We start from the raw sequence: 27,167 nt of genomic DNA, 5'->3' as shown, positions 1-27,167 counted from the left end.
GGCTGTCAAGCTTTACTTCGGCTTCTGCAAGATGAGGCTGTGATCTGATTTCATACATGCCATGGAGCACAGGACACCCCTGGATGTCTTCTCTGGTTAACTCCACAGCAAAATGATTAAGGGCAATGATTCAATTTCATTACTGATTGTCTCATGCAGCCCTCCAAAAGCTTTATTCAGAGTCCTCACCTGGGGCTTCTTCCCATAACAAAATCTCTTTCCTGACAGATGAGCTACACAGCCTTTGTCAAGTTTATCTGTTCATAAAAGAGGTGTACCCAAAGCCAGACAGCCTCTAGAGACAGTAGGTTTTTTCCTATGTATTAGATATAGGACAATAATAAGCAGCATTAGATTGCACTTAATTTTTAACAGTGCACTAAATTGTGTGAGGAATTGTGTGATTTTTGTTTTATTTATTGCTTAAATCTAAAAGCTGCATTAAAAACCTGTTTTCTTCACACGCAGCCAATTCATAATCTCACCTTGTCATACCGCAGTGCCTGAACGATCTGTGGAATGTAGAATAAAATAGCATCCTGAAAGAGAAGGGATGGCAGGCTTTTACGGTTTTGTTTTAGTAGTCAGAAGGGAAGATGAGTCACATACACAGAGAAAAGCTCCTTTCAGTGAGGTGATAAACAAAATCCCACTGCCTCTTTATTTTAAACTATGTATTTAACTCTCTCAAATCCAAGTATTATTCTGTTTAGCTACTCCCTTCAAAAATATAATTAATAATCATGTACTGCACAGTCCTAACAGAAGTCTGACAAGTGCTAAAAAACAGCATTCTGCTGCCTTAGAAAAAACAACTTTGTCATTGAGAGAAGAGGCAAAAGAGATGATTTGAGAAGGGCAGTCTGAAGAATTCAGCTTAGTGTCATTTACAACAAAGCTGCAAATACATGAGCCAGTTTTACATGGGACAATCAACTTCAAGTTTCCATCCCACTCTGTGCATACTCTGCAGTGTGCTGTGCCCATTTAGCACATGTCTCTCCGTGGCATTAGAATGAAACTTGTGGCCACAATGACCAGGGCCCTAACTCCCTCTGGAGCGTTAAAGCTTTCTTGAAACTCTTCTTACCGGAGGGAAGGACCGCAGGACTTTAACTCCGTACTGGGCTGTCAGAGGGTGAGGTGGATACATGCTGGAGAAGTAGGACAGGCCAGTTGGTGGATCTGTGGGTGCCCAGCACAGAACGTGGCTGAGCTCAGGTGCATCAGCATCAATCGTGTGCCAGGTAACCAGGTACTGAAAAAGCAGGTCAGATACATCAGGGGTTTGTAGCACTCACTGCTGTGTGGGTAGTACACATCAGACACTAATGGCATCTAGCTCCCTCCAGCAAGGCAAGTGAAACATGGAACTTTTTTTTTTTTTTTACAGAACTATGGCTGTTTTATCTAATACATTTTTTCCATGGAAACCTAGCTGTTGGAATCACCTCACCTCCCAGAACACCAAATGAAGTTACTAAAAGCACAATCCAGGAGTTCTTGCACAGGGAGAAAGAAGAAAGGATGAGTCATTTTGAAAGGATCAAAAAAGGTTCAATTTTCCTGCCATCTATTTTACAGGTGATGTATAGAATGTAAAATGTACAGCTCTGACAAGTCTGTCCCTCACAGTACTAAAGTGCCTCACTGCAGATCAGCATGATAAGCCTTTTCCACTTCCAAACCTTGGCCTCTGGATATACAGAAAAGGTTACGCTTGAAATAACTTCAGCAGCAGCACTCATTATGGCTTGGCCCAGTGATCTTTTCACTTCTTATCCCAAAGGAACAGAAATGGTGTCTGTACTGCGAATGATGACTTTTGAGCAATTTTGTGTAGAGTGAGAATACTCAGAAGCAAAGTGTACCATTAGCTAACTGGTTACCTCCTCCCACTGCTGTGATTCTCCCCTCAGCACCCTGTTTCCACAGCTGTGCTGCCATCCTCTCCTACCAGAGACACGGGTAGCGCTAGAACATGCACTGTGGTAAGTCAAGACTATTTTCCAATACATCTGAATGAAATGGGCCTCCTGGGGCCCTGTAACAGTAAAAATATTCACAGGTACCTTTATTGCCTCAGGAACATCACTAACAGCTCCCGGGTCCAACCGGACCAGACGGGTCACTTCCGTTCCAATGGCTTCAGTGTTCTTAAACCTAAGTATAACCAGGAACACAATAATATTATTAGAAAATTTTGATGGCTTCTTCTATTTATGTGAAGATGAGAACAGCAAGAGGCAGAAAACTATATGCTCAATAAACAAACAGTCCAACTATGAAATAATGTACACCGCTATGCTGTGGAAAGAGGATCCTGAAACAAACTGGTCCTCATCCAGTGCTTTTGTATAAACCAGTTGTATTTCAGACCACTTCCACTAGTGGATTCTTGGCTGAAATATTCTGTCTGGGATTCTACAGCAACCAGTGTACAGAACTCTACTTGGCAAAAGCTATCACTGTCGTAAGGGGGAAAGAATTTCCTTTCCCTTCCGGAGCCAACTATGCTAATTCTCCTGTAACACTAAAGTGCAAGTCAATATCTAGCTAAAGCACTGCTTTCCAAGATACTTTTAGCACTGGTTAAATGCTATGCTTGCTAATGGGCTGAATGCTATTAAAAAACAAACCTGATTTCTTCTGAATCAAACACTGTCTAAGTGCTGGCAAAGAACAGAAGGTAGGAAAGGCAGTTGGGACTTCATTAGTGACTCAGCCAAATGAGCCTGTTATGTAATTTAGTTCTTTTCAAATGTCTCGAACAGTTGTGACAGTATGCAAGAGGCTGCAACCAGCAGCAAGTGCTATCAGAACCTACTGTAAATATTCACTCAACTTCTAAGGCAGCAGTAATAGCATCGCTTGTCTCTTTTGAAGTATCTCACCTAGTAGGCAGCTGCACAGCAAGATGAGGAGAAATGCTCCAAGCCAGATTGACATTATCCTTCCACTGCTTCTCACTAAGACTGATGTATTTAGACCTCCAGTTTGCTACACTGCTCTCTCCAGTTTGATCCAACTCGAGCTCAGGGGAAGACAGTGGATTGTACCACGTGATCAAGCGTTCGATCTCAGTAGCCTGAGGGAAACAGGGAAAAAAAGGGTTTTCTGGAAGAAACAAAACACTCCCAATCTCATACTTTAGTTTATATCTCCTGCAACAGTAAGAAGGTCTTAGAAATTCATGCAGTTTGCCATCCTTCTGAGGACTCACCAGCAATGAGAGCAGTAACGTCCTGCGCTTCATGTAGTACTTGTGCAGCTGTGTCCCCCTGTTCGTCTTCTTGGACATTCCTGGAGAAAAGGATTAAAAAGTTTTCAGTGGCTTTTGTTCAGTAGGTCAAACTGTACATTCAAACTGTCCACACCTGGAAACATGAACAGAGAGGAACTGAATAACCACAGGACACCTGTAACTTAGATCAGAGTGGTGGCAGGAAGTCAGCACTGCAGTCACTCATCATGCAGGTGTTCTTTGAATATATGGAGTACAACAGGCTATAGAGATAATACAGAGAGCCTGATGTTTAAGGTAAATATTGACTTTGAATATCTGCACATAAACTATGCTGAAAAATTGGCTGTAATGAGCTGGCTACAATCAAAAAAATACCTGATTTTTTAGATATGGTTGACATGCCACTGGATAAAGGGTAAGTGTTTATCCATCCTTGTGTAGCCTGTTGCCGAGATCCAACATTGATATCCAGGTTGCTCCTGGTGTCTTGATTATCTAAGAACAGAGCACAGATCTGATGTAGAATCCAATCAAAGAAACTAGACACTTTTAAAACAGCACCTAAAGGAACTCACCAGGTGGCACAAGTTGGCTGGCAGTCAGATACTTCTTATCTGAGAACATTGCTGTCCAAAACTTGATCAATATGCTGATATCCTCACGGAGCCTCTTTTCCCCTTGTGTAGGGAACTTTGAAGGACAACTTGAAGAAAGCACACAAATAATGTGATGTTGAAGGCATTAGGGGGAAAAAAAACCTCCCAGGAGTCAAAAACCCTCACCAACCTAATCTAATAGTATTTTTTATTCTGACTGAAATCTACAAGGATGAGACCACACATCACTACATTTTATCCTCATGGCTTTATTATATCTGACTGAAGAGCACAAACTTCCAACTATAACTGAAAATTAAGGCAGCAGTCTGTCAGCATCCTGGATTCATTTGAAAGTTAATATTAGGACTGACTGACCTCCTCACATTCAGACATTCCTATCAATTAAATTTTCTTTTGTGCCTGTGTCAAATGTTGAAATAATCAGATTCAGTGTGGCTTTATTTTGAAAACAATGGAGCTGTATTTCAGCCACACACACAGTCTAACAGCAGTTCTTTAAACCTTATAAATCTAGATACAATTTTGAGCACTGAATAAACTTCAAAATAAGGAAAAAAGGGAAAAGAACAGAAACATTCCTGCTTTTTAAATCACACATAAAATCTGAAACTAATATCTAAGCCTCTTTGAGATAATTTATGAACCATACTAAAGCACAAGACAAGTTTCTGTTGAAGTGGGAAAAAAAAGGAAGAAAAACCACTAGAAGAGAAAGACAGCTGCTGCTTTGAAGTATCACTAAAGGTTCAGGAAAAACACAAACACATTTTCACTGAGTTGTTTCAAATAAAAGAGTACCTGAAATAATCAAAGGCAGTTGAATAAATCTTTTCTCTCAAAACGTTTCTGATAGTTGCATTTGGAACCACATCAGCATGCAGCAAAGACAAACCCAGGGTCAGCAACCTAAGCAAAACAGAGAATGGAAATGTTGGCTCTCACAAAATGGTGACCAATACACCACCATGCAAGCCACAACTACAGCTGTAACTGTAGCCTGAGAAGGGTCTGCTACAAAGCTCCTGGCAACCTGTTCACATTATCATCAGTCTGTTTCAAAGCTGTGACTGCTGAAGCACAGAAAGTGAAAGCCTTCAAGTCACAAAAGGTGAAAATAACTGATGAAGCAACGACTAGACTCATTACTAGATCCATGATGTGGGCAACAGAAATGAAATTTCCATTATGAAATTATTATATGAATATAATATATTATATGAAGTCATCCCATGACGTTTCCCGGAACACCAAAAAATTACTTTTAAGCTGAAGTGATCAACTTCTGCTTTGAAAACAGAGCTTAGGCTGCATCACTGCAGGCTTTTGAAGCCATTCTCAGCACTTGAAGCCAAGGACAAGTTAAAGATGTCGTGTGTAGTTGTTTTCTTCCATGTCCCTACAGCCTTATTTCTTCTCCCTATAATCTTATTTGTTATTTCTGTGATTCCAGAAGGGAAGACCCCAAAGCACTCACTTAAATCGGGGCCCAATGGCTGCCACGTGCCGGTTCAAGCTGCCTTTGGCCCCGCCAATGTTCAGGGACAGGGACCGCTGGAGCAGGCTGGAGAAGATCTCGATTTGGTCAGAACTGCAGTACTTGGCTATTTCAAACCTCTGCACCAAAAACTGAGAAAAAGAGACAGACATACCATGCCTCCTTTGACCTTTTTGGATTTCAAACCCCACCCCCAGACTCCTCTGTTTCAAACACCTTTCTCCCCATCAATGATTATGCTCATCTAAACAGTGTCTCTCCTGGCTGTGAGCACATGACTCCAATCCCTTCCCAAATCACAGCAACAGGAAATACAGACTGCCACAGGTGGGACACGCAGAAGGAACACACACCTCTATCCAGATGTAATGTGGGGTCACCTCTGGTGGACAGGGCCTTGGCTGGCTCTCCTCTGAGGCTGCTAATGGATCTGCTTCTTTCTGCTCTGCAGAAAACAGCCCAACTTTCTGCTCCACCGTCATTTGCCAGGCTCCTGCCATTTCCCGCATGAACTGCAAACAGGAAGGTGACAGTGCTTCTTGTTTCAAGAGCATCTTCCTACCTGGAAAGCACAATCCTTCCCCACAGCACATACAGGAACCTACTGCATCAATGAAAATTCACTGCAGTGCTGACAGAGAGGCAGAGACAAGTCTATACATCCAACCTAAAAGAAAATGTTTTTTTCCACATCCTAAATTACAGAAGGAAGAGAGACTCCCCCCGAATCTCAGCTAGTAACAGAAAGACTAAAGGCAGCAGCACATAATCCAGTTTTGCTGATCCTACTCTCAGGACCAGCATCCTCTGCAGTAAGGGGGCAGAGCAACCAAGGGTGCCTCCCTGTTCTCCTCAACCAGATACAAAGATATTTTCCCAAATATCCAATGGAAAAAAATGAAGCTGATACTTAAGAAGTTAACCACTGAAACCTGCACATAAACTCAACAAAGTAAATTCAGATGGATGATTATCTCCTGCAAGTGAAACAATAAGCAAAACAATTACCAGAGGCAGCTTTCTCAGCTGTGTGGACTGACACGACAACATGGTGAGTTGCTTCATTACTATTTACATTGATCCCCATCTCTCAAAATACAACAGGTTTAGCCTGTTACAGGATTAGGACATTTGCAAGCCTATGTTTTTATGTAATGCTACAATACCAGATACCAGAGGCTGATTAATGAGTAGAGACACTGATTTCTCTTTGTTTTAACCATTCTATGGTTTGTGACAGTATAGAGTCAATTCATGAACAGCTCAGGCATCTCATCAGCAAAGTAAATTCTACAGCTGGGATTCTAACAGGTTTCTATTGCTATAACATTGACGCTGTTGAGAAGGGTCTGTTTCCCACAGTCCACCTCATGCGGGTGCACAGACTTCCAACAACACAGGAACAGAGACTTCCTGGCAGGCTAAAGTGATTACAACTGCATTTAAACATCCTTGACACAGATTCACAGTATCTGTGAATCTCTCAAAATCTTCTCTCTTCCCCCTCGCAGGGGCAGAGAAGGAGTAGTTAAATCACTTCCTACCGGCACTTCTATTCCATTCTTGGCAGCAAGCAGCCACTCCCAGCAAGCAATTGCTGTTTCCATGCCGTGTTCATTGAACATTCGCAGCGGTCCCCAACACAGATGATGAAGGAGCTGGGGATCACAGTCTGAAAACAAACATTCACTCAGATTTCTTCAAAGAACAACTGCTTTCCACATCAGCATGCAATTGGTGTGCACCATAGCTAATAATCAGCTCTTAATAATAAATAGCTGCTGGTTTAAGGAGGCTTTTCCCCATTATCAGCCTAATGGAAGAAACTCAAAACACAGTTTTGCTGCAAGTTGATGCATGCTGGGTTGGTATAAGGATAGTTTTTGTTGTTTGTTATTCTTGGCATTCACTGTCTGATAGCAGAACTCCATTTGGTTTTCATTACCTTTGCTGCTTATTAGCAGTGCAGTCAACTTAAACATGGCCTGGGTGTAGAATTCAGTATTGCTTGATTCAAGAGCAGCATTCAGCTCTTTGACCATAAGTTTATTCAGGTCAGATGTTCGTCCCGTGGCATTGGAGAACTGAATCATTCCAGAAACCTGTAAAATTTAGGGGGCTTTTCAACAGAGAACAGTATTTTCAGGAAACCAGTTAAGTATTGGTCATGTGCTGATTAGGGAGCTCCACAAACAGAGGCATCTTTTGTTATTACTTTACCAAATCTTTAGCTTTATCTGCAATCTAATCTTTAGCTTTATCTAATCTTTAAGCTTTGTCTGCAAGACTAACAGTAAAATGATCTGTTTAATAACCTAGGAAAATGATACTCTTTATGCTGAAGGGATTTAGAGGCTATGTTTCATGTGACATAAACCCATACACCAGTATAGGCTGGAAGGACATTATCCCCTGAGAAGTGATGCCAGAGCCTCTGGACACCGCACGCTCATGAGAAATCCTGTACTTACCTCTCCTGCATAACGGTTGCGCAAGTTAAGAGAAGCCATGAAGTTGGAGTAGTCCTTCTTCACACAAGTTGGTCTTTCAGTTAGCTGGGTTGCCTATGGCCAGACCATAACAAGCTGTTTATACTGTTCATATCAAACCATTTGTCTCTTCATCTTTTTATTCCTTCACATATGTTTTAAATTTCCTTATGCTTATAATCAGAGTAGTATCAGGACTGTTACATACAACACTACCAGAACTGATCAAAATCAAATAAGGAGTATGTGTTTTTCCTCCATGGATACAGGATCATAGAATATCCTGAGTTGGAAGGGACTGACAGGGATCATTGAGTCCAGCTCCTGGCCCTGCACAGGACAAACCCAACAATCACACCACACCATTGGGAGCATTGTCCAGACACCTCCTGAACTCTGTCAGGCTTGGTGCCGTGACCTCTTCCCCGGGGATCGTTCCTGTGCCCGGCCACCCTCCGAATGAAGAACTGTTCCTTGTACCCAGCCTTAAACCTGCCCTGACCCAGCTTCATGACATTGCCTCTATCAGTGGCCACCAGAGAGGAGAGCAGTGCCTGCCCCTCTGCTGCCCCTTGTGAGGAATTTGTAGGCAGCAAGGAGGTCTCTCCTCAGCCCTCTAATTTGTGACGGTCTCTCTGCAGGAGCACAAAGGAACAAACAATACTCACGCCCAGAGTGGTGTTCTCCCTGTTGTAGCCTGCAAAGTGCAGAACACTCTCCGTAGCCATGGCCAGTCCAGTGTGCTGGGACAAGCCCGAAACCCAGTTCTGATGTTTGTTTAGGTACTCCTGAAAAAAAAAACAAACAAGCCAAACTCCAAAATACTTGATTATCTTCAAAACAAGGCAGCTCATAATCAAGTGTTGCATCCTTGCAAACTATGGGAAACTTAATTATACACAATTGTGACAAAAGACTGTCTCTACTCATCCCTTCCAGGCATTGTTCCCCTGGCAAGAAGATTTTCTGAATGTTCTCCTAAATACACAAAGAGTAATTCTCCTTCTGTATTCAAAATTAATAAAGTTATCAAGATAAATGCTTGAAAGCTGTGATCTTCTTTCAAAAGAATCATGTCTGACAAAAAAACCCTTATGAGATGAAGTGTTATGGACTACATGGAAGAAGGAAAAGTAATTAGTTGTCCTTTCACATAAGGATAGAATCCCTCGAGGTTCTTTTTATAGAGAAGGAAATATAAACTTCAGGTAGATTTGCAGTGTCCAAGGTCTGCAAAAATCAGGTTTTCACAGAAGAAGGCCCATTACCTGTAGATGAGATTTTGTAACAGAGGGAGCCCATTTCATTGCCTCCTGCAGAATCATCCCACAGCGTGCAGCAAAGTCTTTGACTATACTCTAGAATAAAAAGCATCAACATAATCAGTAAAATACAGGACATTTAACATGAGGCACTGGTCTTAAGGGTGTAATAAGTAACGAAGGGCGCAAGACAGTTGTAGCAACATGACAGTTAAGATTTTCTGTAACAGCTGAATGTGCCCTTGCTTAGAAAAGAATTGTCACACTTTAAGTCACGTTAAATAGTTAAATTCAGAAAAAACATAAATACTGTACCATATCCTAATAGAAAAACCTTACCTGGGGAAGTACTTTAAAAAAATGACCATTCAGAGTAGCGCACTAATTTAACTCCAAGCCATCAAACCAGGCATTATTTCATTCTTTAATAAATCAAGGAGGGTGACCCACCTCTCTGGCTTCATGCGTGTCAGGGACTGTTATTCTGTAGGGAGCATCAGGAATGTCATAGTATGGTTGGTCCTTGTGAATGTCCTAAACAGAAACAATTATCAACTCTCAGTAAGGCAAAATTCATCATCACCTGACATTAACACTACAGGGAGCAAACAAGAAGCCTGATTACCAAACCTTCTTTGCTAACATTTGCTCTCAACTTGAACAGCTCTAAAAGAAACTGTTTGTATTTCAATTTGATTTTTAGAATAAATAATCTCAAAAATCCAAAGCACTCTCTTCAACATATAGTATAAAAATAAAATTCTGTAAAGCATTTCCATCTTCAAAAATTCTAGCATGTAACAGATTCAAGAAATATGGATACACATACACAGGCTGGAGAGAATACAATCTGAAAACCATAGTTCATAGAAACAATGTTTGTTTGTTCACCAAACAAACCACAAACCAGAAAAATACCACGGCATTTTTATTTCAAATGAGACGTTTCAACAATTATAAACCACATCTGACAACAAGTTTTTAGCACTAGTTTTACTGCTTATGAAATAGGGTTGCAAAGATAATTCTTGCTTCACGGAATCTAAAATTAAGATTTTATCAGTCCTAGTAAAAGGAAAATGAAAATACAAACTTAATTAAGTATCAAATAAATGCAGAACAAAGAAAAAAAATTCTAAGAAAGAAAAGCACTTACTGCACTAAGAGACAGAGACAATGTCTGCAGAATATCTAGCATAGTCTTCAGCACAGTTCCACTCCACAGCAAGTGAGGAAATCTAGAGCAAGACAGAATTCAGAGACACAATAACTCTGGAGAGCTGAGGAAGAGAGCTGCTTAAAGAGCCAGCTTTATACATCCCTAGGAAAGTTCATACTCAAGAGAAGCCACAAAGCTTGCTCATGGCAGCCTGGCTTTATCCACAGCCAAAAGCAGAGGAGAGCTATTGCACAGGAGCTGAGATTGCATTTCTGTCAAGGGCACTTTGCTTTGCTCCACACATGGCAATACTAAGCAGACACTCATTTTAACCAGGGGTTTCAGAGCTCAGGCTAAAAATACCACTGAACGTGATTTTTCAAGGAGACATTTCAGGAGAAGAAGCAGCCAAGAAATCCACTTGACCTGTGTCACCAAGTGCCTAAGCAACCACTAAACAGTCACTGTGAAAAGAGAAACATGAAATCTATACTCACTTGTCTACCAGTCCAGACAAGTATTTGTCTGCAACTCTCCTGATCCTCTTGTGGATGTGGTTGAAATTCACAAGCAAGAACTGAGCGTGTCTCTCCAGCTCTTCTTCATTCTCCTTAGTTTTAGGCTAAAAAACATGCCAAAGAGAAGTATGAAGCTCTTAAAGGAATACATAAACTCACTTTCATAAACTGAAATGAGAACATTTATACAAATTCAAAAATTTCGTTTCCAGGTAACCTACTTTATCAGCCATCATTGACAGGAAAGCTTCAAACACCTTATCAGCAACGGCTATCACACACTGCATCATGCCTGAGGAGTGGAGAGAAGTGACAGGTTTCATTGACAAAATTACATTTGTTTTATGAACCAGACTTAACAGTTAAAAAGTGTTTATGTTTACTCAGCCAATATTGAACTTGTTTCAAAACAAAACCAATGTTCTTGGCAAGAATAAAGCAGCAGCAATCTGGTGAACATGATTCATTTTGTTATATAGCTGCTTGATTTGTTTCTGCTTTGCAGAGCTAGAGATAATTTCCTCATACCTCAAGCTGAGAGGAAACCTAGACAGGTAAATCTTACCAGATTTGTCTTTCTGAATTGCTTTATCTTCAAAGTAGCAAAACATGACTTGGAAGCGATCTTGGTCCGTTGAGCGCAGCACTCTAGGGAACGACAGTTTTATAAGTTGGGATGTCCGGGGTTTTGTTTATTTGTTTCAGTTTTTTGTTTATTTTAGATTTTGTTTGTTTCAGGGATTTACTGGTTGTTTTGTTTTAGGGGTTTTTTTTGCTGTTTCATATGTGAAAAAACGAAATATAGATAAACATATACCTCATATATTCTAGGCGGTAAACAGAAAGGAGATAGGTAGACATGGCAAAGTCCAACTTATTGATCAACGCTGACACTTCTGGAGGAGGATCCAAGAGGTTGATTATGGTACTCCGCAATTCATTTAGTTCAGCCTAGAGATGAATACATCAAGTTACCTGAAGTGGGAGTCCTGTGTTATTTGTGTCTTCAAACATGCATTCAGCTATTTGTTAACGTTTCGACCTTCACAAGCAATGTGTCAGGATGCTTCTGCCTGCACTCAGACCAACCTGCCCTGACTCAGCAAGCCACAATGCTTCGAATACAGGACAGAATAAAATCTGGAATCAAGCTTCTGGCAGAAATAATTGCTAATTCCCATGCAGTTATACCAATGAAGAAATACAAGTCCTACACTAAATGCATGCAAGTTCGACCAACATCAGCACTGTCCAGCTCCCGAAACTTCATGGACTTGTGCCAGTCTTTGGTGCCACAGAGCTATGTACCTAGGCACAATGCAAATTCCTGTATTATTTGGGAGCCAAAGAGATTTCATAAGCCAAAAGAGAGCCCTTGGGCAAAATCTGTCCTGCAAAATCAATCCTATAAATGCTAGAGAAAGAGAATAATATCAGTATCAAGCCAGAGCAAAATTAACATTTCTTTGAAAGCCTGAATGTGTTGTTTCCTTTCAAACTTGATTTTCTTTTTTTAATCGGTGCAAGTTTTGTCAGGTACAAAATGAATGAAAAAGCACCAGGAGGCTTCAATCTCCACAAAGACTTGGTTTCTACACCTAATCAAGGTGGTGTAGCTACCCCCCTAAACACCTGTATTAACTTTATAAAACTGACCCCAAGTCACTTATGCACCCTGATGTCAGAAGAATAGTGTAAAACAGCTGCTTTTCACTAATAGGAGGCAGGTTGAAGGGGTGTTGGGCTATTTCAGTATATCACAGATACCATGTCATTTAACACTGGCAGACATTACGGAAGGAGGTAATAGAAGAAATGAATTCTTACAGAAGTCACGGTGTCGTTCTTCATGGCAGAATTGTACTGCAGAACAGATCGGAGTGGCTCTTTGCTGGGAAATGTGAGTAACGGAGACTTGGTGGCAATTTCACACACACCTTCATACCATTCTTCTGGCCAAAGACCTGGAACAGAAATAGAAAGAGGAAGGTGGAATGAGGGATTAAAAAAATCAAGTTTTACAAAGTTACTTGCATTACCAAGCTTTGCACTATTTCTCGGGCAGATTTTTCATGCTCTTAAGCACAGACACTCAACACACGTGATCCACGTTCCAAACTTAGTAAGTATGTTTAGGTGAAGTTTCTACTTAATTACCATTGTACCCCATGTGTCTTATCTTCCATTCCACTAATCTGGCTATCAAAACTCATAACTAAGGCTATTAACTTAGGAATAAAACTAAGTACAGGTTGCACCATGCTGAATCTGATAAAACTGCAAAGATTTAAAGAAATCCCATCAGAGAACCGCCGTGTAAGCTGTTTGCTTTGAAGTATCTTTATGCCTGTAATTTTTCTTCCAGCTACCGTGAATGGTTTGCAGAGTTACATTTAGATCCATCAAAAGTTTAAATGTGAGCAGCAGTGTTGCTCTCTTAGAAATGCAGAGTACCTGATCCTTCCACAGCAAATCCCATCAGCACCGAATACAACCAGAAATCACGGAACAGCTTCTGCAGCCTGGGCTTGGCTTCCTTGATGGGTGGCAAGCGTCTAGTGAGCTAGCAAAGAAATTAAAAGTAACATTAGAAAGTGGTGGGAGTTAGAATAACTTAATTCCACACCAAGGAATCAATTCATGTATCTTCTTTACCATGATTTACAAAGGTAATATTCTTTGTCACCTACGAAAACTAGTATTATATGGCTATTATATTGATGGAATTTTCTTTCTGGAGAGCTGAAAGGCTAACTTTGAGATGCCTGAAGTAGGAATTTCCTTTGTTTTACAGAGGAATTACACCATGCTGATACAGTAACCTCTGAGGAAGGTACATAATATTAGTATACTATCCACTGCAGGGAAGAAGAGACCACATGGTCCTTTAAACTGTGCTGAAGACAATGCCACGCAGCTTTGCTTCAGTGTAAAGGAACTCCAAACTAAATAAATATTAGTCAAAAACACTTCTGGTTGCTATTGTTTATCAGCTTTGTGGAAATACATTGAGGCACCAGTTGGGGATCTTTCATTGTTTGCGCCCACGCACAGAATGACATCAGTTCTAAAGAATTTACTATCTAAACAAGCAAGTAAAAGAGCATTATTTTCAACACATTTATTAAAATTCTCTGATGCTTTTTGCATGAACAGCTGCTACCACCGGAGGAGCAGTATATCCTCTCAGCCAACATGATATACAACTTTAGATAAATTTATATCACAAAGATCATATTGCGTTATCCTAAAAAGAGTTAAAGCACAGGCACTGTATAAAAAGTAACTGTCCATTAAACCGCAAACTTTATTCAACAATAGACTGTATATTATTGCTGTAAATTCATTAACAAAATATTACATCCTAATCTAGCTTGAAGAAGTTTTCTCTAAGCACAATAATTCTCTCTAAGTATGAGAGCCAGCAGTACTTCAGTGAAACCTTACATAAAGCCAACCTCGGATGCATTTGCAAATCATGAGGGAGATTAGTCATTTAAAAAGGAACAGCATGAAAAAATCTCTCTATTATAATAAAATCAGTCGGAGTTTAGGATGGTGAGCAGCATTATGGTAAAAAGCTGTTTGTGCAATGGAAATCTTTGCACCAATACAACACCAGCTGAAGAAACCCCATCACAACCACAGAAGCCTCAAACACTTTGCACTAAGATGCTCTCCCCGTCCCCCATTTCAGCACAAAACTGCAGCTACGGGGCTTTTCCTGTCATTAACAGTCAAGTTTATGTGCATGCTTGACTTTGAAACTTTACATACACCGATTTTTGCTCAAAGACCTTCCTCAAAAGGGAACAAGTACCTGCAAAGCTATAAAAGTAGTTCAACAAACAACAGAGAATTCAGCAGAGATCACTAGGCAAGGGAGGGATTTTGGCTGACGAAGTAAGTTTAGCAGTGTTTGGTTTAGAGAATGTTTACTTTGGGAGATACACAAAAAACCAGCGTCAAAGTTCAGATTTAAACCCCACCGTTCCCTTTACTTGAGCTTTTCAACACATCCTTCCCCTACAGTGGCTTAAAGGTAAGCTTCATTTACCTCTCCTGTTATTTTGGGTAGATCTCACCAAAGAAATACATATTGCAGAGAAGGGGGATGTTTTGCCTGTGTAAGTGCAGCTGAGCAGTAACTGAACTTTGGTGAAGACAAGAATGTAAAGCTGGGAATACAGACTGCAAATTCTGCTGTGCCAAGAGCAGAAAATGTTTATCAATGGTTACTGGACAGAGTATCTCAGCCCTAAGGGCCTGACTTCTGGGGGCGGGGAAAAAACTAATGAATTTATGGAGAAACAATTAGAAAAAGACTGACTCGAGATGTTCACTCCCAGTGTAAAACCATTTCATAAGCATCTTATGTGGATCCTTCATTTTTGTAAAACAGTGTATTCTTTTATATGGGAGGTTCACCTTAAATGGTTTTAGGATTTAACACAAATTAGTCTGGGGGAGAGTTTCAAAAATTAATCTGTCAGCTCAGTTATTTCAACCCTGTTACAATGTGTTTGAAAATACTTTCCTTCAAGGTTTTATTCACTGATACACAGGTCAGCAAACAGGTACAGGTATGTGGACCTTTATACTCTACAGAACAGCTCTCTTTCCTAATTTAAAAAGCATTTTAATCAACATCTTAAGATTTTTGTTTTACCTGTACTCAGTATTTTGTCCTGTATTACACTGTAAATAACTGTCTTTTTACTCAAGAAAGTGTATCAATTGAGATTAACTTTATAAATTTGTGAAATAACTTTATAGTTAAGTCGGAGCAAAACCCAAGGCCTGGCATTCAGACACCCATCTAGTTTCAGCTGACAGATCTATTGAACACCTACATTTTGATATCTGACTGTTGCAGGAGGGAATTACACTTTTTTGTATCATCTTTTTAAGATCACTTTAATTACTACATCCAATATTATGGTGAAAAGTCTCTCAGACCTACTTCTCGGTGGAGAGTTTTACAGCTGAGTAAGTCTGATGGATTCTCTTCAAATATATACCGAAGAAAATTCTTGATTTTAAAAATAATTTAAAAATGCAACAATCAATACTTAGTAGATAAAGAGATTGATTTAATTACCCTTAGAAAAGTGCAGGTTCTACTTAAATGTAATCTGAAACAAAAAAGGTGAGGTTACAAATCTAGGAGCGGGATCACAGTAAGCCTAGAGAAACAAAGTTCTGAGCGGAGCTCACAGAGACTTCACATCACGAAGGAACAGAGAGCACTACGAGTTCTGCAGTGCTACACAAAAGTGAAACAAAACACAACTAAGCCAAAAGCAGAATCAAGCCAATCCATTACAAAAGTGGCAGATGAGGACAGAGAGCTGCAGAAAGGGTGCACAGACATTGAGTAACACGCCCGAGTAAGGCCATGAGCAGGCCAGGACAGACGTTTATGCCCAACACTTCCCACACTGCAGTCTCACTAATGGTACTCAGTGCAAATACACATATTTCTACATGACTAGATCGCCTTTATTCACCAGATTGCTGCCTTGCTTTTCCAAAATACTCCCACAAAACTTCCATTTTCTGTTGTAGCTACAGGATGTTTGTTTTTCAAATTTTTCAGTACATCTCAGCCTTCTGGTATGCTCCTGCAGGGGGTTGGATCAGGAGTCCCTCTTCCTCCTAGCAAGCTCAAATCTTCAAATTTAACTTCACGTTGTATTTTCAGCACACACTACTCACAAAGTTAGTGCACAGTTTAAGTGTAACAGTTTAAAATAAAGAGTCCCACATATTCCGGGTAATGAGTTTGGAACTGTTGAAGTATGCCAGTAATGACTATTTGTATGGGAGGAGGCAACTAATTCTTTGGCAGGCTGGAGGCATTGTGTAAGCAAAACCAATTACCAGTAAAACAGACTTATCCATCTAATTGACATCTGTTCCACTAAAAAACAGTGCTGTCAAATAAGGTAACTATAGATCTGCTGCTGCAAGAAAAATCAGCGTGGATCTAAAATTACGGAATAGATAACTAAAATTCAATTACCCTTGTCTCTCTCAACTGTGTTTTGTTGTCTTCCAGGCTTCCACCTGTCAGAATGAAGTTCCTATTTCAATTGCTTGCCCTTGCTCTCATCATAACCTCCACATTCTGCGGAGTCAAGGACGTCACTGAGCATTTTGAAAGCCTTAAAGGTGCACAGCCACACGAAAACGGGACTTACATGCCAAACCTACCACTCGAGTTCCACAGAGAAAACACCATCACTAACGACTTGATTCCTGAAGAAGAGGAGGAAGAGGACTATCTAGACATTGACAAGATACTGAGTGACGACTACAGCGATGTTATTGATGCTGCCCCACAGATGGTTTCTGAAGTTCAGCAAGGAAATATTCTTGAACTATTCCACGGCAAAACCAGAATCCAGCGCCTCAATATCCTCAACGCAAACTTTGGCTTCAACCTTTACCGCAGTGTGGCAGACAAGGCCAGCCCCTCAGACAATATCATCATGGCTCCTGTTGGTATTTCCACTGCAATGGCTATGATTTCCCTGGGTCTGAAGGATCAAACCCAGGAGGAAGTGTTATCTGTTCTTGGCTTTCAAGACTTCATTAATGCCAGCAGCAAATACGAGCTCATGACCGTCCACAACCTCTTCCGCAAACTCACCCATCGGCTCTTCAGGCGCAACTTTGGCTACACGCTGAGGTCTGTCAATGACCTTTATATTCATAAAGACTTTTCTATTCTCACTGATTTCAAAAACAATATGAAAACATACTACTTTGCTGATGCCCAACCAGCTGATTTCTCAGATCCCAGCTTCATAGCCAAAACCAACGAACGCATCTTGAAGCTGACCAAGGGATTAATAAAGGAAGCTCTTGTGAATATAAACCCTACAACACTGATGATGATTCTTAATTGTCTTTACTTTAAAGGTAAGACTCTGTTATTTCAATCTTAGTGATGGATTTTCTCAGTTTGCAATGCACTGCCACATGTCATTAGAAATCCCAGACAGAATTTAAGTCTAATGAACACTACAAAAAACCTACTGACTCCCTCACTAGCAATCTGTATTATTAGCCTATTTTTTGCCTCTTTCTGTAGCATGATTCTCTGAAGTTAGTGGGCATTGTATACACAGAACAAATGCTTACTACTACCAAAACCTTAATGACTCACAGTGAGACAGAAAAACAACATATGAATGCAGAATAGCTCCAGAAATCATAAGCTTTGTAGAAGTACCAAATGGGGAGGTATAGCTCCATATGCAAGCCATTAGTCACATTCAGTCTTGGCATCACTGAAATGGTACAGGTTGATTTCAGTTAAAGCACTTAACATCTCTGAAGTATTCACAACTCATACAAATGACTACAAAGAATTTCAGCTTGAAGGAAGCAGTTTTTAAATATGATCAGAGCATGCTCCTTGTCAACAAGTCCATACAGGAGACCTAAGAGAAGAACCAAACACTGTTCTCCTACAACTAAAACCAAACACATTCACTACACGGAATACTTCGGTTAATTCAGCATGAATGGTTTGCTGATATCGGCTCCTTCATGTATTAGTAAAGGCTGAACAGTTAAAGAGGCTTGAAGTAAAGACTCGATGATATATTCTTATTATAAACTCTTATTTTCAATGTATTTACATTTAAACTAAGAGCCTGTGGTGAGATTTTCAAGATGAGTTATCTGCCTCAGGTTGTTAGTTTTACAACAAACTTTTTAAATTATATTAAATGAGCAAGAGGTGGGAGGGACCAATGAAAGAAGAACTGAGGATAAAAGGAAATCTGTTACTGACTGTTTAAGATGAAAATCAGATAAAGGTGGCTTAAAACATGGGTAAGGAAAGACAGATTAGCCCAAAAGGGTAACAGTGTTTGCAAGTACAACACACTCCTTTCTATAATTCATAGAGGAGTTTACTTTCCCCCAGTTATGTCCCTGCTTCCAGGAAAAAAAGGCCTCTCTTACACCTGCCCTCTCAGCTGGTTCTAGAAGCATCATTCCCATAAATGCACCTTTTCCCACTCACTAGCAAGGAAATATTTCCTTGAATAATGCCACCTATCCCTAAAAGAATCTGAAGCAATCATTATCACAAACCCCAGATCATCTCCTATTCTCAGGTACCATCCAACAGGCACTTACTTGTATCCTTGACTACATCCCTGATGATCACGTCATCCTAAATACAGGGCTTTACTGCCGGTTAAACCATCCTAAGAAAAGGACTATACAAAGTGAAACAGATATTTTTTAATATAATTTGGTGAAATTTGAAATACCCTTTTGTTTCACACTGAAATTATTAAATACTTGTGCCATCTCAAAATAACAAAAACACCACAAAAATAGACAGCTGTGGTATTGGAACTCTTGAGTCATCAAAATGAAAAAGACTTCAGGGTTTTTCTTCTGCCCATGAAGTGCTATTAACCCAAATTGCCTTGGTGCCATCTGCTGAAGGCTGTAATTTCTAACCCTCAAAACAAAGATCAATTCTCCACTGCTCTCATTCTTTTGTATTACAGTGACAGTCTCCCAGGAATTCTACTTTGAGTGGAACTGAACTTTTTAAAAGACAAGTTCTGCTCCTAGGTTTCTTAGTTTTCCCACTGCTCCTTCTAACATGCCAATTTTTGTCCACATTTTTCCATTTGCACTGTTTGAACCACTGCAGGAAAGCTCTTTTAAGCCCTCAGAACTAAGAAACCTATAAGCACTTCCAGATATACAGAGATGCTCAGTACAAGACTGAATAGTGGCATACTTCACAAACACTGTGAGGTTTCAAGCTCCGCTTACATTAAAGACCATCAAGAAACTATTGGAAACTATTTATGTTGGTAAGAAGCACACTTTATCTTATATAGATATCCCAGTCTACCCCCACTCTGCACAGCTCTGAGTAATCATTTATGAGCTTCCTACCAAGTAGGAGCTGCTTATTTTAGCCATGGCAGTTTTGGTAACTGACAAATGTTGACAGCTCCAAAACGTCCTGATTTTTTCTGAGATTCAAGTCACAAATGCAAAAGAGGAGTCACTCAATGGAGACAACATCGACTACCACACATGCATCCAAAAGACATCTTGAGGGAAGATTCAAAACAGGTACAAAAGTCATAAAGTGCCAGCTGGTTTCAGCTGGCACACAACTCCTGCTAGGGATCAGTATTCTACCCCAAGACAAACACATCTGCAAAACTGAATCCAGGAAAAAATGTCCCCCAGGTCCCCTCTTTCACTTGGAAGAGGTGATTATGTCTCCCATCCCTCAGTGGATGGCATTGCTCCTGAAGCTCCTCTGGCCCACAGCAGCCCCCTGTCACTGGCCAGCTGGAATCCTACACCTGTGAATTCTGCTCCCTGAAAAACAGCCAGATACTGGGTTTTCCTAGGAAGTGAGACTATTCGTTTGGGAACAGCATGATCCATTCTATACCCCATACCTTTCAGACTATTAACCAGAGCTTGATCATTTCTCAAACTGGTCCCCACCAGCCTGACATGTGCAGGAACTATTAGAATGAAAGTTGGACTTAAGACTTTTCTTTTTCACAGAAAATCTGGCGAAGTCAGGCTAAGGAACCAATTAGGGTAATATTGCAGGCTTTCCACACAGTCACAGTCACATTCCTCACATACTTGCTTGCCAACGATGACCTAAATTCCTGAGTTTTTACAGGAAATACTGGTAACCCTATTTCCACTATAATCTTCTAGCTTTGTCTGCCCCTTAAGAAATGATGTTTATTCCAGAGCCACAGTTCTATAAAAAGACCAATGGAACACTGCATTTAAAAAAAACTTCTTTCAAACAGTCAATAAATATTTCTGGTATCCAGAGTATCTCCACATGAAAAGCTTCAAGCCCTGATGGCAAAGCTTTCTGGGCTGCAAAAATGTGTTGGGCTGCATCATTTGGGCATAAACCTGTCAGATTTCAGCACATCTACAGGAGCCTGTTATCACATCAAACTGGCTCACAGAACTAAGCAGTCAACACCCCAACTCTTCAGGTTAAGACAGAAAATGAACCATTCTGAATGGACTACGGTAACATAATGTCTTCAGCATAGCATCTTTTATAACCTCATGGAAAACGAATCCAGCCCTTTCTTAGCTTGATACACCACTAACATTCTCCAAAGAGCTGCCTTCAGAACTGGATTCAGGCATCACATCTTTCGGAAAACACGGCCGGGTCAGGTGTTCTGCTAGAGGCAAACCCTAAAAACTATTTTGCATGGCTTAAAATTTCTAGCTTCCCCAGAGGGAAAAATAATACACGCTAACCACATTCTTATTTCTGGTTTGTGTTCACCTGCTTTTGTAATTCAGAACACTCAAATTAGACAAATGAGAAGTTAGAAAGCCAGGAATTTTGAAGTCACTTTAGAACTTGTCTTCTAATTCAGGCTTCACTGAAATCAACAATCTCCTGCAGTAACTCCCAATCCACGTGACTCCAAGCTTAGTGTAAACCTATTCTGGGAACGTTTCATTAAACGGCCACCTTGGGGGTTTTATCTGTGTTCTGCACTGTCTGATCAGGCACTTGGGAGAACAAGTTTCCAGTGGAAATGACCACGAAGCGAAGTTTCCGGCTGAACGAGAAGCAGACGGTGAAGGTGCCCATGATGCAGACCAAGGGCACCTTCCTGGCTGCCGCCGACCCCGAGCTGGACTGCGGCATCATCCAGCTCCCCTTCGTGGGCAACATCAGCATGCTCGTGGTGCTGCCACACAAACTGGCCGGCATGAAAGCCCTCGAAAAGCAGATCACACCTCAAGTGGTGGAAAAGTGGCAGAAGAGCATGACAAACAGGTACCTGCTGAAAAGCACGTCTTGGTAAAGTCTTAATGTATTTTTCTTGATGAGACTGATGAGGGTAAGTGAAGCATGCAGAGGTAAATGTATTTTGATAAAAAAATATGGAACCTAAACAAAACCTCCATAAAATGGGTTTACTGAATTAAAAATCAGGACTGGTGATCTCGCAAAATTTAAATACCATCAAGGACGATCAAGGTAGAAAATTGTAATGAAGTGTCAAAATTCTTTCTATTGAGTATTTAATGATGTAGATTTAAAGAAAGCATTCTTACTGATAAAGTTTACAATGAGAAGGAAAAACAGGACTGTGAAAAGAACAGATTATTCTGCACCAATAGTCTTGGTCACATCAGCCTACGTTCAGTTCAGCACTGAGCATTTCAACAGAGCTGTGTGTAAAGGAATATGGAATTACATTCCATAATCAAAGGACATCACAATTATGGGAAGGAAAAATAATAAAGCCTCCCTTGAGGAAGATGACAGGGTAGGTGTATCTGTCCTCAGACTTGATAAAAAGAGATTATTTGATGTGCTATCCAGGAATTCAACCTATTTCTGTTGTACACAATAAGTGACAAATCTCCAGTTTAGTACTTCAGAAAATCTGACAGCTTGACACTTATTACAAGCATGCACTGAACTAAACTGCTCATAGTCACATATCTTATACACAAAAATAATGTGAATCATTATAAATGAAAAATTGACAAACTAACAGTTTTCACAAGGGAATTAGTTTTTAAAGCACATTTTAAAAGTCATGCTGCTCAAGTTCTGAAAGCAAAAGAAGACAGCAAAAAATCCAAACCACAACAGATCTGTAAAGCAAAGGAGTTGTCCACATCCATATCTGCTCCATGAATTTTCTTTCTTATGTTTATTTTTACTAGAACAAGAGAAGTGGTTATGCCTAAATTTAAGCTGGAGAAGACTTATAACTTGATTGATTATCTGAGATCCATGGGAATAGAAGAGCTATTCAATGGAAAAGGCGACTACACTGGTATATCAGATGAGAAGATCACCATTGACAGGGTAATTACTCCTCAGTTCACCTCCTCTCTGATTAAATTCCATCACCCAATAGCATGGCAGCACAGTAACAATATTGCACAATAAGCTAAAATAATATTTTTTCCTCATCTTTTCTGGAGGACATAGGAGGGAGGGTTGTGGGTTTGTCCTGGTCTATTCACATAATGAAGCACACATTTAATCCGATGTCAAAGGCACTAAGAGTGTTGTGTCAGTCAGGAACAGGCTTCTCCACAGAACAAACCCCAAAGGTTTTTGGTGCCGTGTAGGCTGGCCAGCAAGGGTGTGGGACACGGAGCGGGAAAAGTTGTGAGCACATCATTCGCCTACTCGGGAGAGCCTCAATTTGTCTCATTTATTTTCCTGTTTTGTTTGCCTGAACAGTTCAACCACCAAGGCACAATCACAGTGAACGAGGAGGGCACAGAGGCTGCAACAATAACCACGGTGGGGTTCATGCCCCTCTCCACTCAGATCCGCTTTGTGGTCGACCGCCCCTTTTTGTTCCTGATCTATGAGCACCGCACCAGCTGCCTCCTGTTCATGGGCAGAGTTGCCAACCCAGCCACATCTTAAAAGCAGAGAAGACCCTCCAACACTCTGTGATATATGGGCTGTATAATTACATGTTAAAACACCAGCATCATAAAGGAAAATTTATTGTCGTATTAGCCAATACAAAAGTCACTGGTATAAAAAGAAAACGTATTATCTACAGGTAGTTTCTCATGAATGGACTCAAAGCAGTAGATAATTTGACTGCAATTTAAAATGGTTAGTGCCATGTATTGATACAAGTGTATTACTAGCAAAAAAACCCCAAAACTAAAGTAACTTTCACTTTGTGTTTTGCATCAGTGTATAAAATGTAATCAATAAAGTATTTAGACTATCTGGAGTCTTGAAATTTGGCTCTAAGTTTGTGCTAGGATGTTGGTTTATGATAAACAGGACTAAGGAAATCCTGAATACCTGACCAGCCATAGACACCTAAGTCTCTCCTGGGCATTTGACACAATTTAACTTGAAACATATGAAATGTCTCCATTCTTTCTTTCACTTACATCATTTAATGTTCAGTGAATACACACAATTAACATCTGTATTAACATTCAGACTGATGCACACAATGAGCCTCATGGACCAGTGTATCAAGTAAGAGGAGACAGAAATGTCTTGGAGGAATGAAACACTAAGGAACTCACTACTTTTCCCTGATCTGACTTGTATTGCTTCAATACTTCCTCTGATCTTCATTGGTACAAGGGGTATCAGAATTAAGCCAGCCTGGCAAATGACATAATTATCCTCAGAATAGCCCTTAGAGGGAAAGCAGTCAGCAAAATGCTCTTTTCACTGGCTCAGTATCACCTAATCCCCTCTAGAAAAAAAGCCATTTATAGCAATCACTCTGTTAATACTCCAGTGCACTCTCCATACTTGATTTAATGGATGAAACTTTTCAAGTCACTGCCAACTTTCTGAATCATTCTGGTAACACCACAAATGCTGTTCAAATGTGTCACATTTGACAATGAGATTTCTCCACACTCTGTAGAATATCACTGTCTACCTGGTACAAGGAACAGAGCTGCACCATACATCCCAATTATTAAAGGTAATGAACATACTCACCTCTGCACACCTTACTTTACATCATACCTTTTAAAAAAATGTGCCTCATAATCCAGTGAGAGTATTTTTATTACTTTTACAGTATCAAATACTGTATCAATCTATCTATATACATTATAAGTTTGTCTTATGTTAGCAAAAACACACAACCTTTAAACTAACTGTTACTTTGAATTTTCTTAAAAAGGTGTTTTCCCATATTAAATTTAACTTGATTTAATTTTTGCTTTTATATACTGTTGTTTGTAATTTTACATCTACTCCAATTCTATACTCCACACACAAAGCTTTTCAACCTGTCAGTGAAATACTGGTATTAGATGATGAATGATGAAGAGCTGATACTGAATGGGAAACTCAGATGTTTCCCCCATTCATGTCTTTTAAGTCCATCACATGATAAGACAGTTTGCAGTACCGGAAGCGCACAACAGAAATCATTAACATTCATATACACATTATATTGTTTTATCTGTATTCAAAAGGGAAAGCATATACAAGAAGGAAAAGCAGGTGCAGAAGTTTAAATATTCATGCCCTAGGTTTAATTAGTTTATCAATGATTGAATGAGCTGGAGCATCTGCAATACGGGTTTTTGGGGACTTAAATAAAGACAATTATTCAAGGCAAAAAGGTCAAACAGAAAAGCAAATCAGCTACTGCTCAAAACTCATGATCTTCATACATTGTGCAAGAAAGTCAAATATTTGCTTCAACAACCATAATGTAACCATTAACTCTTGCTTCAGATTCTGGCCCCATCTGACTGCATTTAAAGGTCACATTGGTTAAGAAAAATGCAGTTATCCCCAGCTATTCAGAACAAATATATCATCAATAAAAATTTGAAACAGAACAGTACTTCCGTAACTTTTACATTAAGTCACTAATAAGCACTAATCTTCTCTCAATATGCAAGGGATGGTCCTGCTTTCACTCAAATCAGCATCAATGACAGCTGAAAAATGCCACCCACTAGAACATCTCAACGCAGGACTAGCCGGCTCATGCAAAAACTGAGTGAATAACAGTGATCCAAGACATTTATAAACACATTTCTTTAAAGTTAGGAACTGGTCCTTGTGATCACTGCTGAATTTGGGGAGGGCTGATGTATGAAATCAGTGGAAGAGACATGGGAAGGAAGTCCTCTGATCTTTAACTAGTGCTAATTTTAGACTCTTCTCTTTGACAAGCTTCAGTGAAGAGGTTTGAGGAGGCAGAGTATGAAATGAATGCTTCTTTCCTGCCTGTTAATGGACATGCATTATGAACAAGTTACAAGCAGGCATCCTTACTGCAAGCATGGGATATGTTTTTCCCTTTGGTCCCACCAGCTGTGAAGGAAAAGTTCCACAGAATAATTCAGCTTCAGAAGGGAAACAAGCAGCATGATGCCTTTTGTTCTTCAGGAAGTTCGTCTATGCATCTTTTAGATGTGACTTTTTTTTTTGTAAAAGTTACAGCAGTTAGGCAAATAGTCCACCTGACCTGGTAACATGCCTTGGACGTAGGAAATTTTCCACTGGAGATCTAGATCTACATGTTTTTTTTCCTGAATTAGCACCTGTACTTTGTTAAAAGAAATGCTTTTCCCCCAGAAAAAAATTACATCCAAGAGAGAACACAGATCTGCTTCAGAATAAATGAGTCTGGCATCAGAGTCCTTGCACATTTCCTTAAAATGCTTTCAGCCTGACAGCCAATTCTCATTTCAGAAGACATGGGACACATACCCCCTTCTTGATCAATGATTTTTTTTTTCCCTTTTAAGAAGCAGAATTCACTTTGCTGCAAAACTAAGATTTATTTTTCACTCTGTTTCTATTAGCTTTTGTTTTTCACTTCTCCTCAGGCCGCAGATATGGCCTGTTCATTACACAGCATGCCAAACACTATTCAAAGTAATACTCCCTGCAGTATTATTTAGCTCAAGAATCTCCTGAATTAATTGCTTGAAACAATCTAACCCTGAAACACCAAAGGTTCTTTATTTTCAAGAGATTTGCCATTATTAAACAAATGGCTCCCCTCCTTAGAGCAAGGTGTATTATTTAACAGTAGTTCTACATTTCTCCTGGATGGTAACCTCTGCACTAGCAGTCAAACCAACCATTTTGCTTGAAATAGCACCAGTATTTGATAAATGCGAGAAAAATTATTGTTTGCATCAACTCATCCATTGGATACTCACCACAGCAATGACAGGAATGAGCACACCCAGGTTCCCTGCACTACTGGAGGCCTGGAGGAAAAAAAGGAAATGCTCAAAACATCTACAAAAGCATTTTTAAAGTACTGGCTATAAAACATATTTCAAGCATCAAACATTACAATTCTGCATCTTGCAAAGAGATGTGCACAAGGTGGTCAAGAGAGCACCCATGAAATCCACAGGACTGAAAACACCCTGGAATATTTTAACAAAGTTTTTCAGGTTTTCTTCATGGACTATTGAAGGGATTTTTTCCCCTGTCAGCACAGAGTCTGTCAATATTCAATAACTGCTAGAAAAATGATTACATTAAATGGGTGGCCACAAGCAAGTATCAAAAGTTTACCAGAAGTTTCATTTTACTAACAAAATGAAGTCAAAAATAAGAAGCCTGTAAAAAGTCAGGATTTTCAAGAATTTATTTAAGCAGGAGGAGCAGCCTTTTCCATTGAAATATAAGAAACATAAGGAAAATAAGTATTTCCTTTGACTGTTCTGATCAGGAAAAGAGTGAAGGCACAGACACCACTCTAAAGTCTTTCCCAACCTCCCATATCCTTCCACACTGGATCTGGGAAAAGAGGGAATGCTCCACCTCCCTCCTTACAAGAGAGAGACTGCTGGCCCCACACAGATGAA

The 27,167-nt window shown here is 39.9% G+C and overlaps 2 protein-coding genes across 3 annotated transcripts in view; one reads left to right on the top strand and one right to left on the bottom strand.

Annotated features, from left to right (window-relative positions):
- The window catches only part of PI4KA (phosphatidylinositol 4-kinase alpha), a 53,997-nt gene that overhangs the window by 8,862 nt on the left and 17,968 nt on the right, over positions 1-27,167 (bottom strand). For both annotated transcript variants that reach the window (XM_066200061.1, XM_066200062.1), the window contains exons 19-42: positions 26,508-26,558; positions 13,245-13,353; positions 12,618-12,754; positions 11,608-11,741; positions 11,356-11,438; positions 11,012-11,082; positions 10,770-10,894; positions 10,270-10,351; positions 9,564-9,647; positions 9,120-9,209; positions 8,520-8,639; positions 7,834-7,926; positions 7,308-7,464; positions 6,907-7,034; positions 5,716-5,874; positions 5,342-5,493; positions 4,666-4,773; positions 3,823-3,950; positions 3,623-3,742; positions 3,224-3,303; positions 2,895-3,088; positions 2,073-2,163; positions 1,091-1,258; positions 486-539 (exon numbers count right to left, since the gene is read on the bottom strand). In XM_066200061.1, coding sequence (XP_066056158.1) covers positions 486-539; positions 1,091-1,258; positions 2,073-2,163; positions 2,895-3,088; positions 3,224-3,303; positions 3,623-3,742; positions 3,823-3,950; positions 4,666-4,773; positions 5,342-5,493; positions 5,716-5,874; positions 6,907-7,034; positions 7,308-7,464; positions 7,834-7,926; positions 8,520-8,639; positions 9,120-9,209; positions 9,564-9,647; positions 10,270-10,351; positions 10,770-10,894; positions 11,012-11,082; positions 11,356-11,438; positions 11,608-11,741; positions 12,618-12,754; positions 13,245-13,353; positions 26,508-26,558 — 2,718 coding nt within the window. The remainder of the gene's footprint in view (positions 1-485; positions 540-1,090; positions 1,259-2,072; positions 2,164-2,894; positions 3,089-3,223; positions 3,304-3,622; positions 3,743-3,822; positions 3,951-4,665; positions 4,774-5,341; positions 5,494-5,715; positions 5,875-6,906; positions 7,035-7,307; positions 7,465-7,833; positions 7,927-8,519; positions 8,640-9,119; positions 9,210-9,563; positions 9,648-10,269; positions 10,352-10,769; positions 10,895-11,011; positions 11,083-11,355; positions 11,439-11,607; positions 11,742-12,617; positions 12,755-13,244; positions 13,354-26,507; positions 26,559-27,167) is intronic.
- SERPIND1 (serpin family D member 1) lies at positions 14,726-23,575 on the top strand. The gene is made up of 5 exons (XM_066200063.1): positions 14,726-14,832; positions 16,852-17,717; positions 21,357-21,630; positions 22,533-22,677; positions 23,062-23,575. The coding sequence occupies exons 2-5, from the start codon at positions 16,868-16,870 to the stop codon at positions 23,251-23,253; spliced, it is 1,461 nt and encodes a 486-aa protein (XP_066056160.1). The 5' UTR covers positions 14,726-14,832; positions 16,852-16,867; the 3' UTR covers positions 23,254-23,575.

Source organism: Chamaea fasciata, unplaced genomic scaffold (genome assembly GCF_029207755.1).
Source record: "Chamaea fasciata isolate MVZ Bird 193981 ecotype frontalis unplaced genomic scaffold, bChaFas1.0.hap1 SCAF_18, whole genome shotgun sequence".
NCBI lineage: Eukaryota > Metazoa > Chordata > Aves > Passeriformes > Sylviidae > Chamaea > Chamaea fasciata.
Note: the sequence above shows the minus strand (reverse complement) of the source record. Positions and strands in the feature narration are given on the sequence as shown.

Excerpts from the sequence above, each read along its gene's own strand:
- SERPIND1 (XM_066200063.1), top strand. The coding sequence starts at position 16,868 with ATGAAGTTCCTATTTCAATTGCTTGCCCTTGCTCTCATCATAACCTCC. Across the intron at positions 21,631-22,532 it reads CAGAAGAGCATGACAAACAG|AACAAGAGAAGTGGTTATGC; the intron begins GTACCTGCTGAA and ends TATTTTTACTAG. Across the intron at positions 22,678-23,061 it reads AGAAGATCACCATTGACAGG|TTCAACCACCAAGGCACAAT; the intron begins GTAATTACTCCT and ends TTGCCTGAACAG.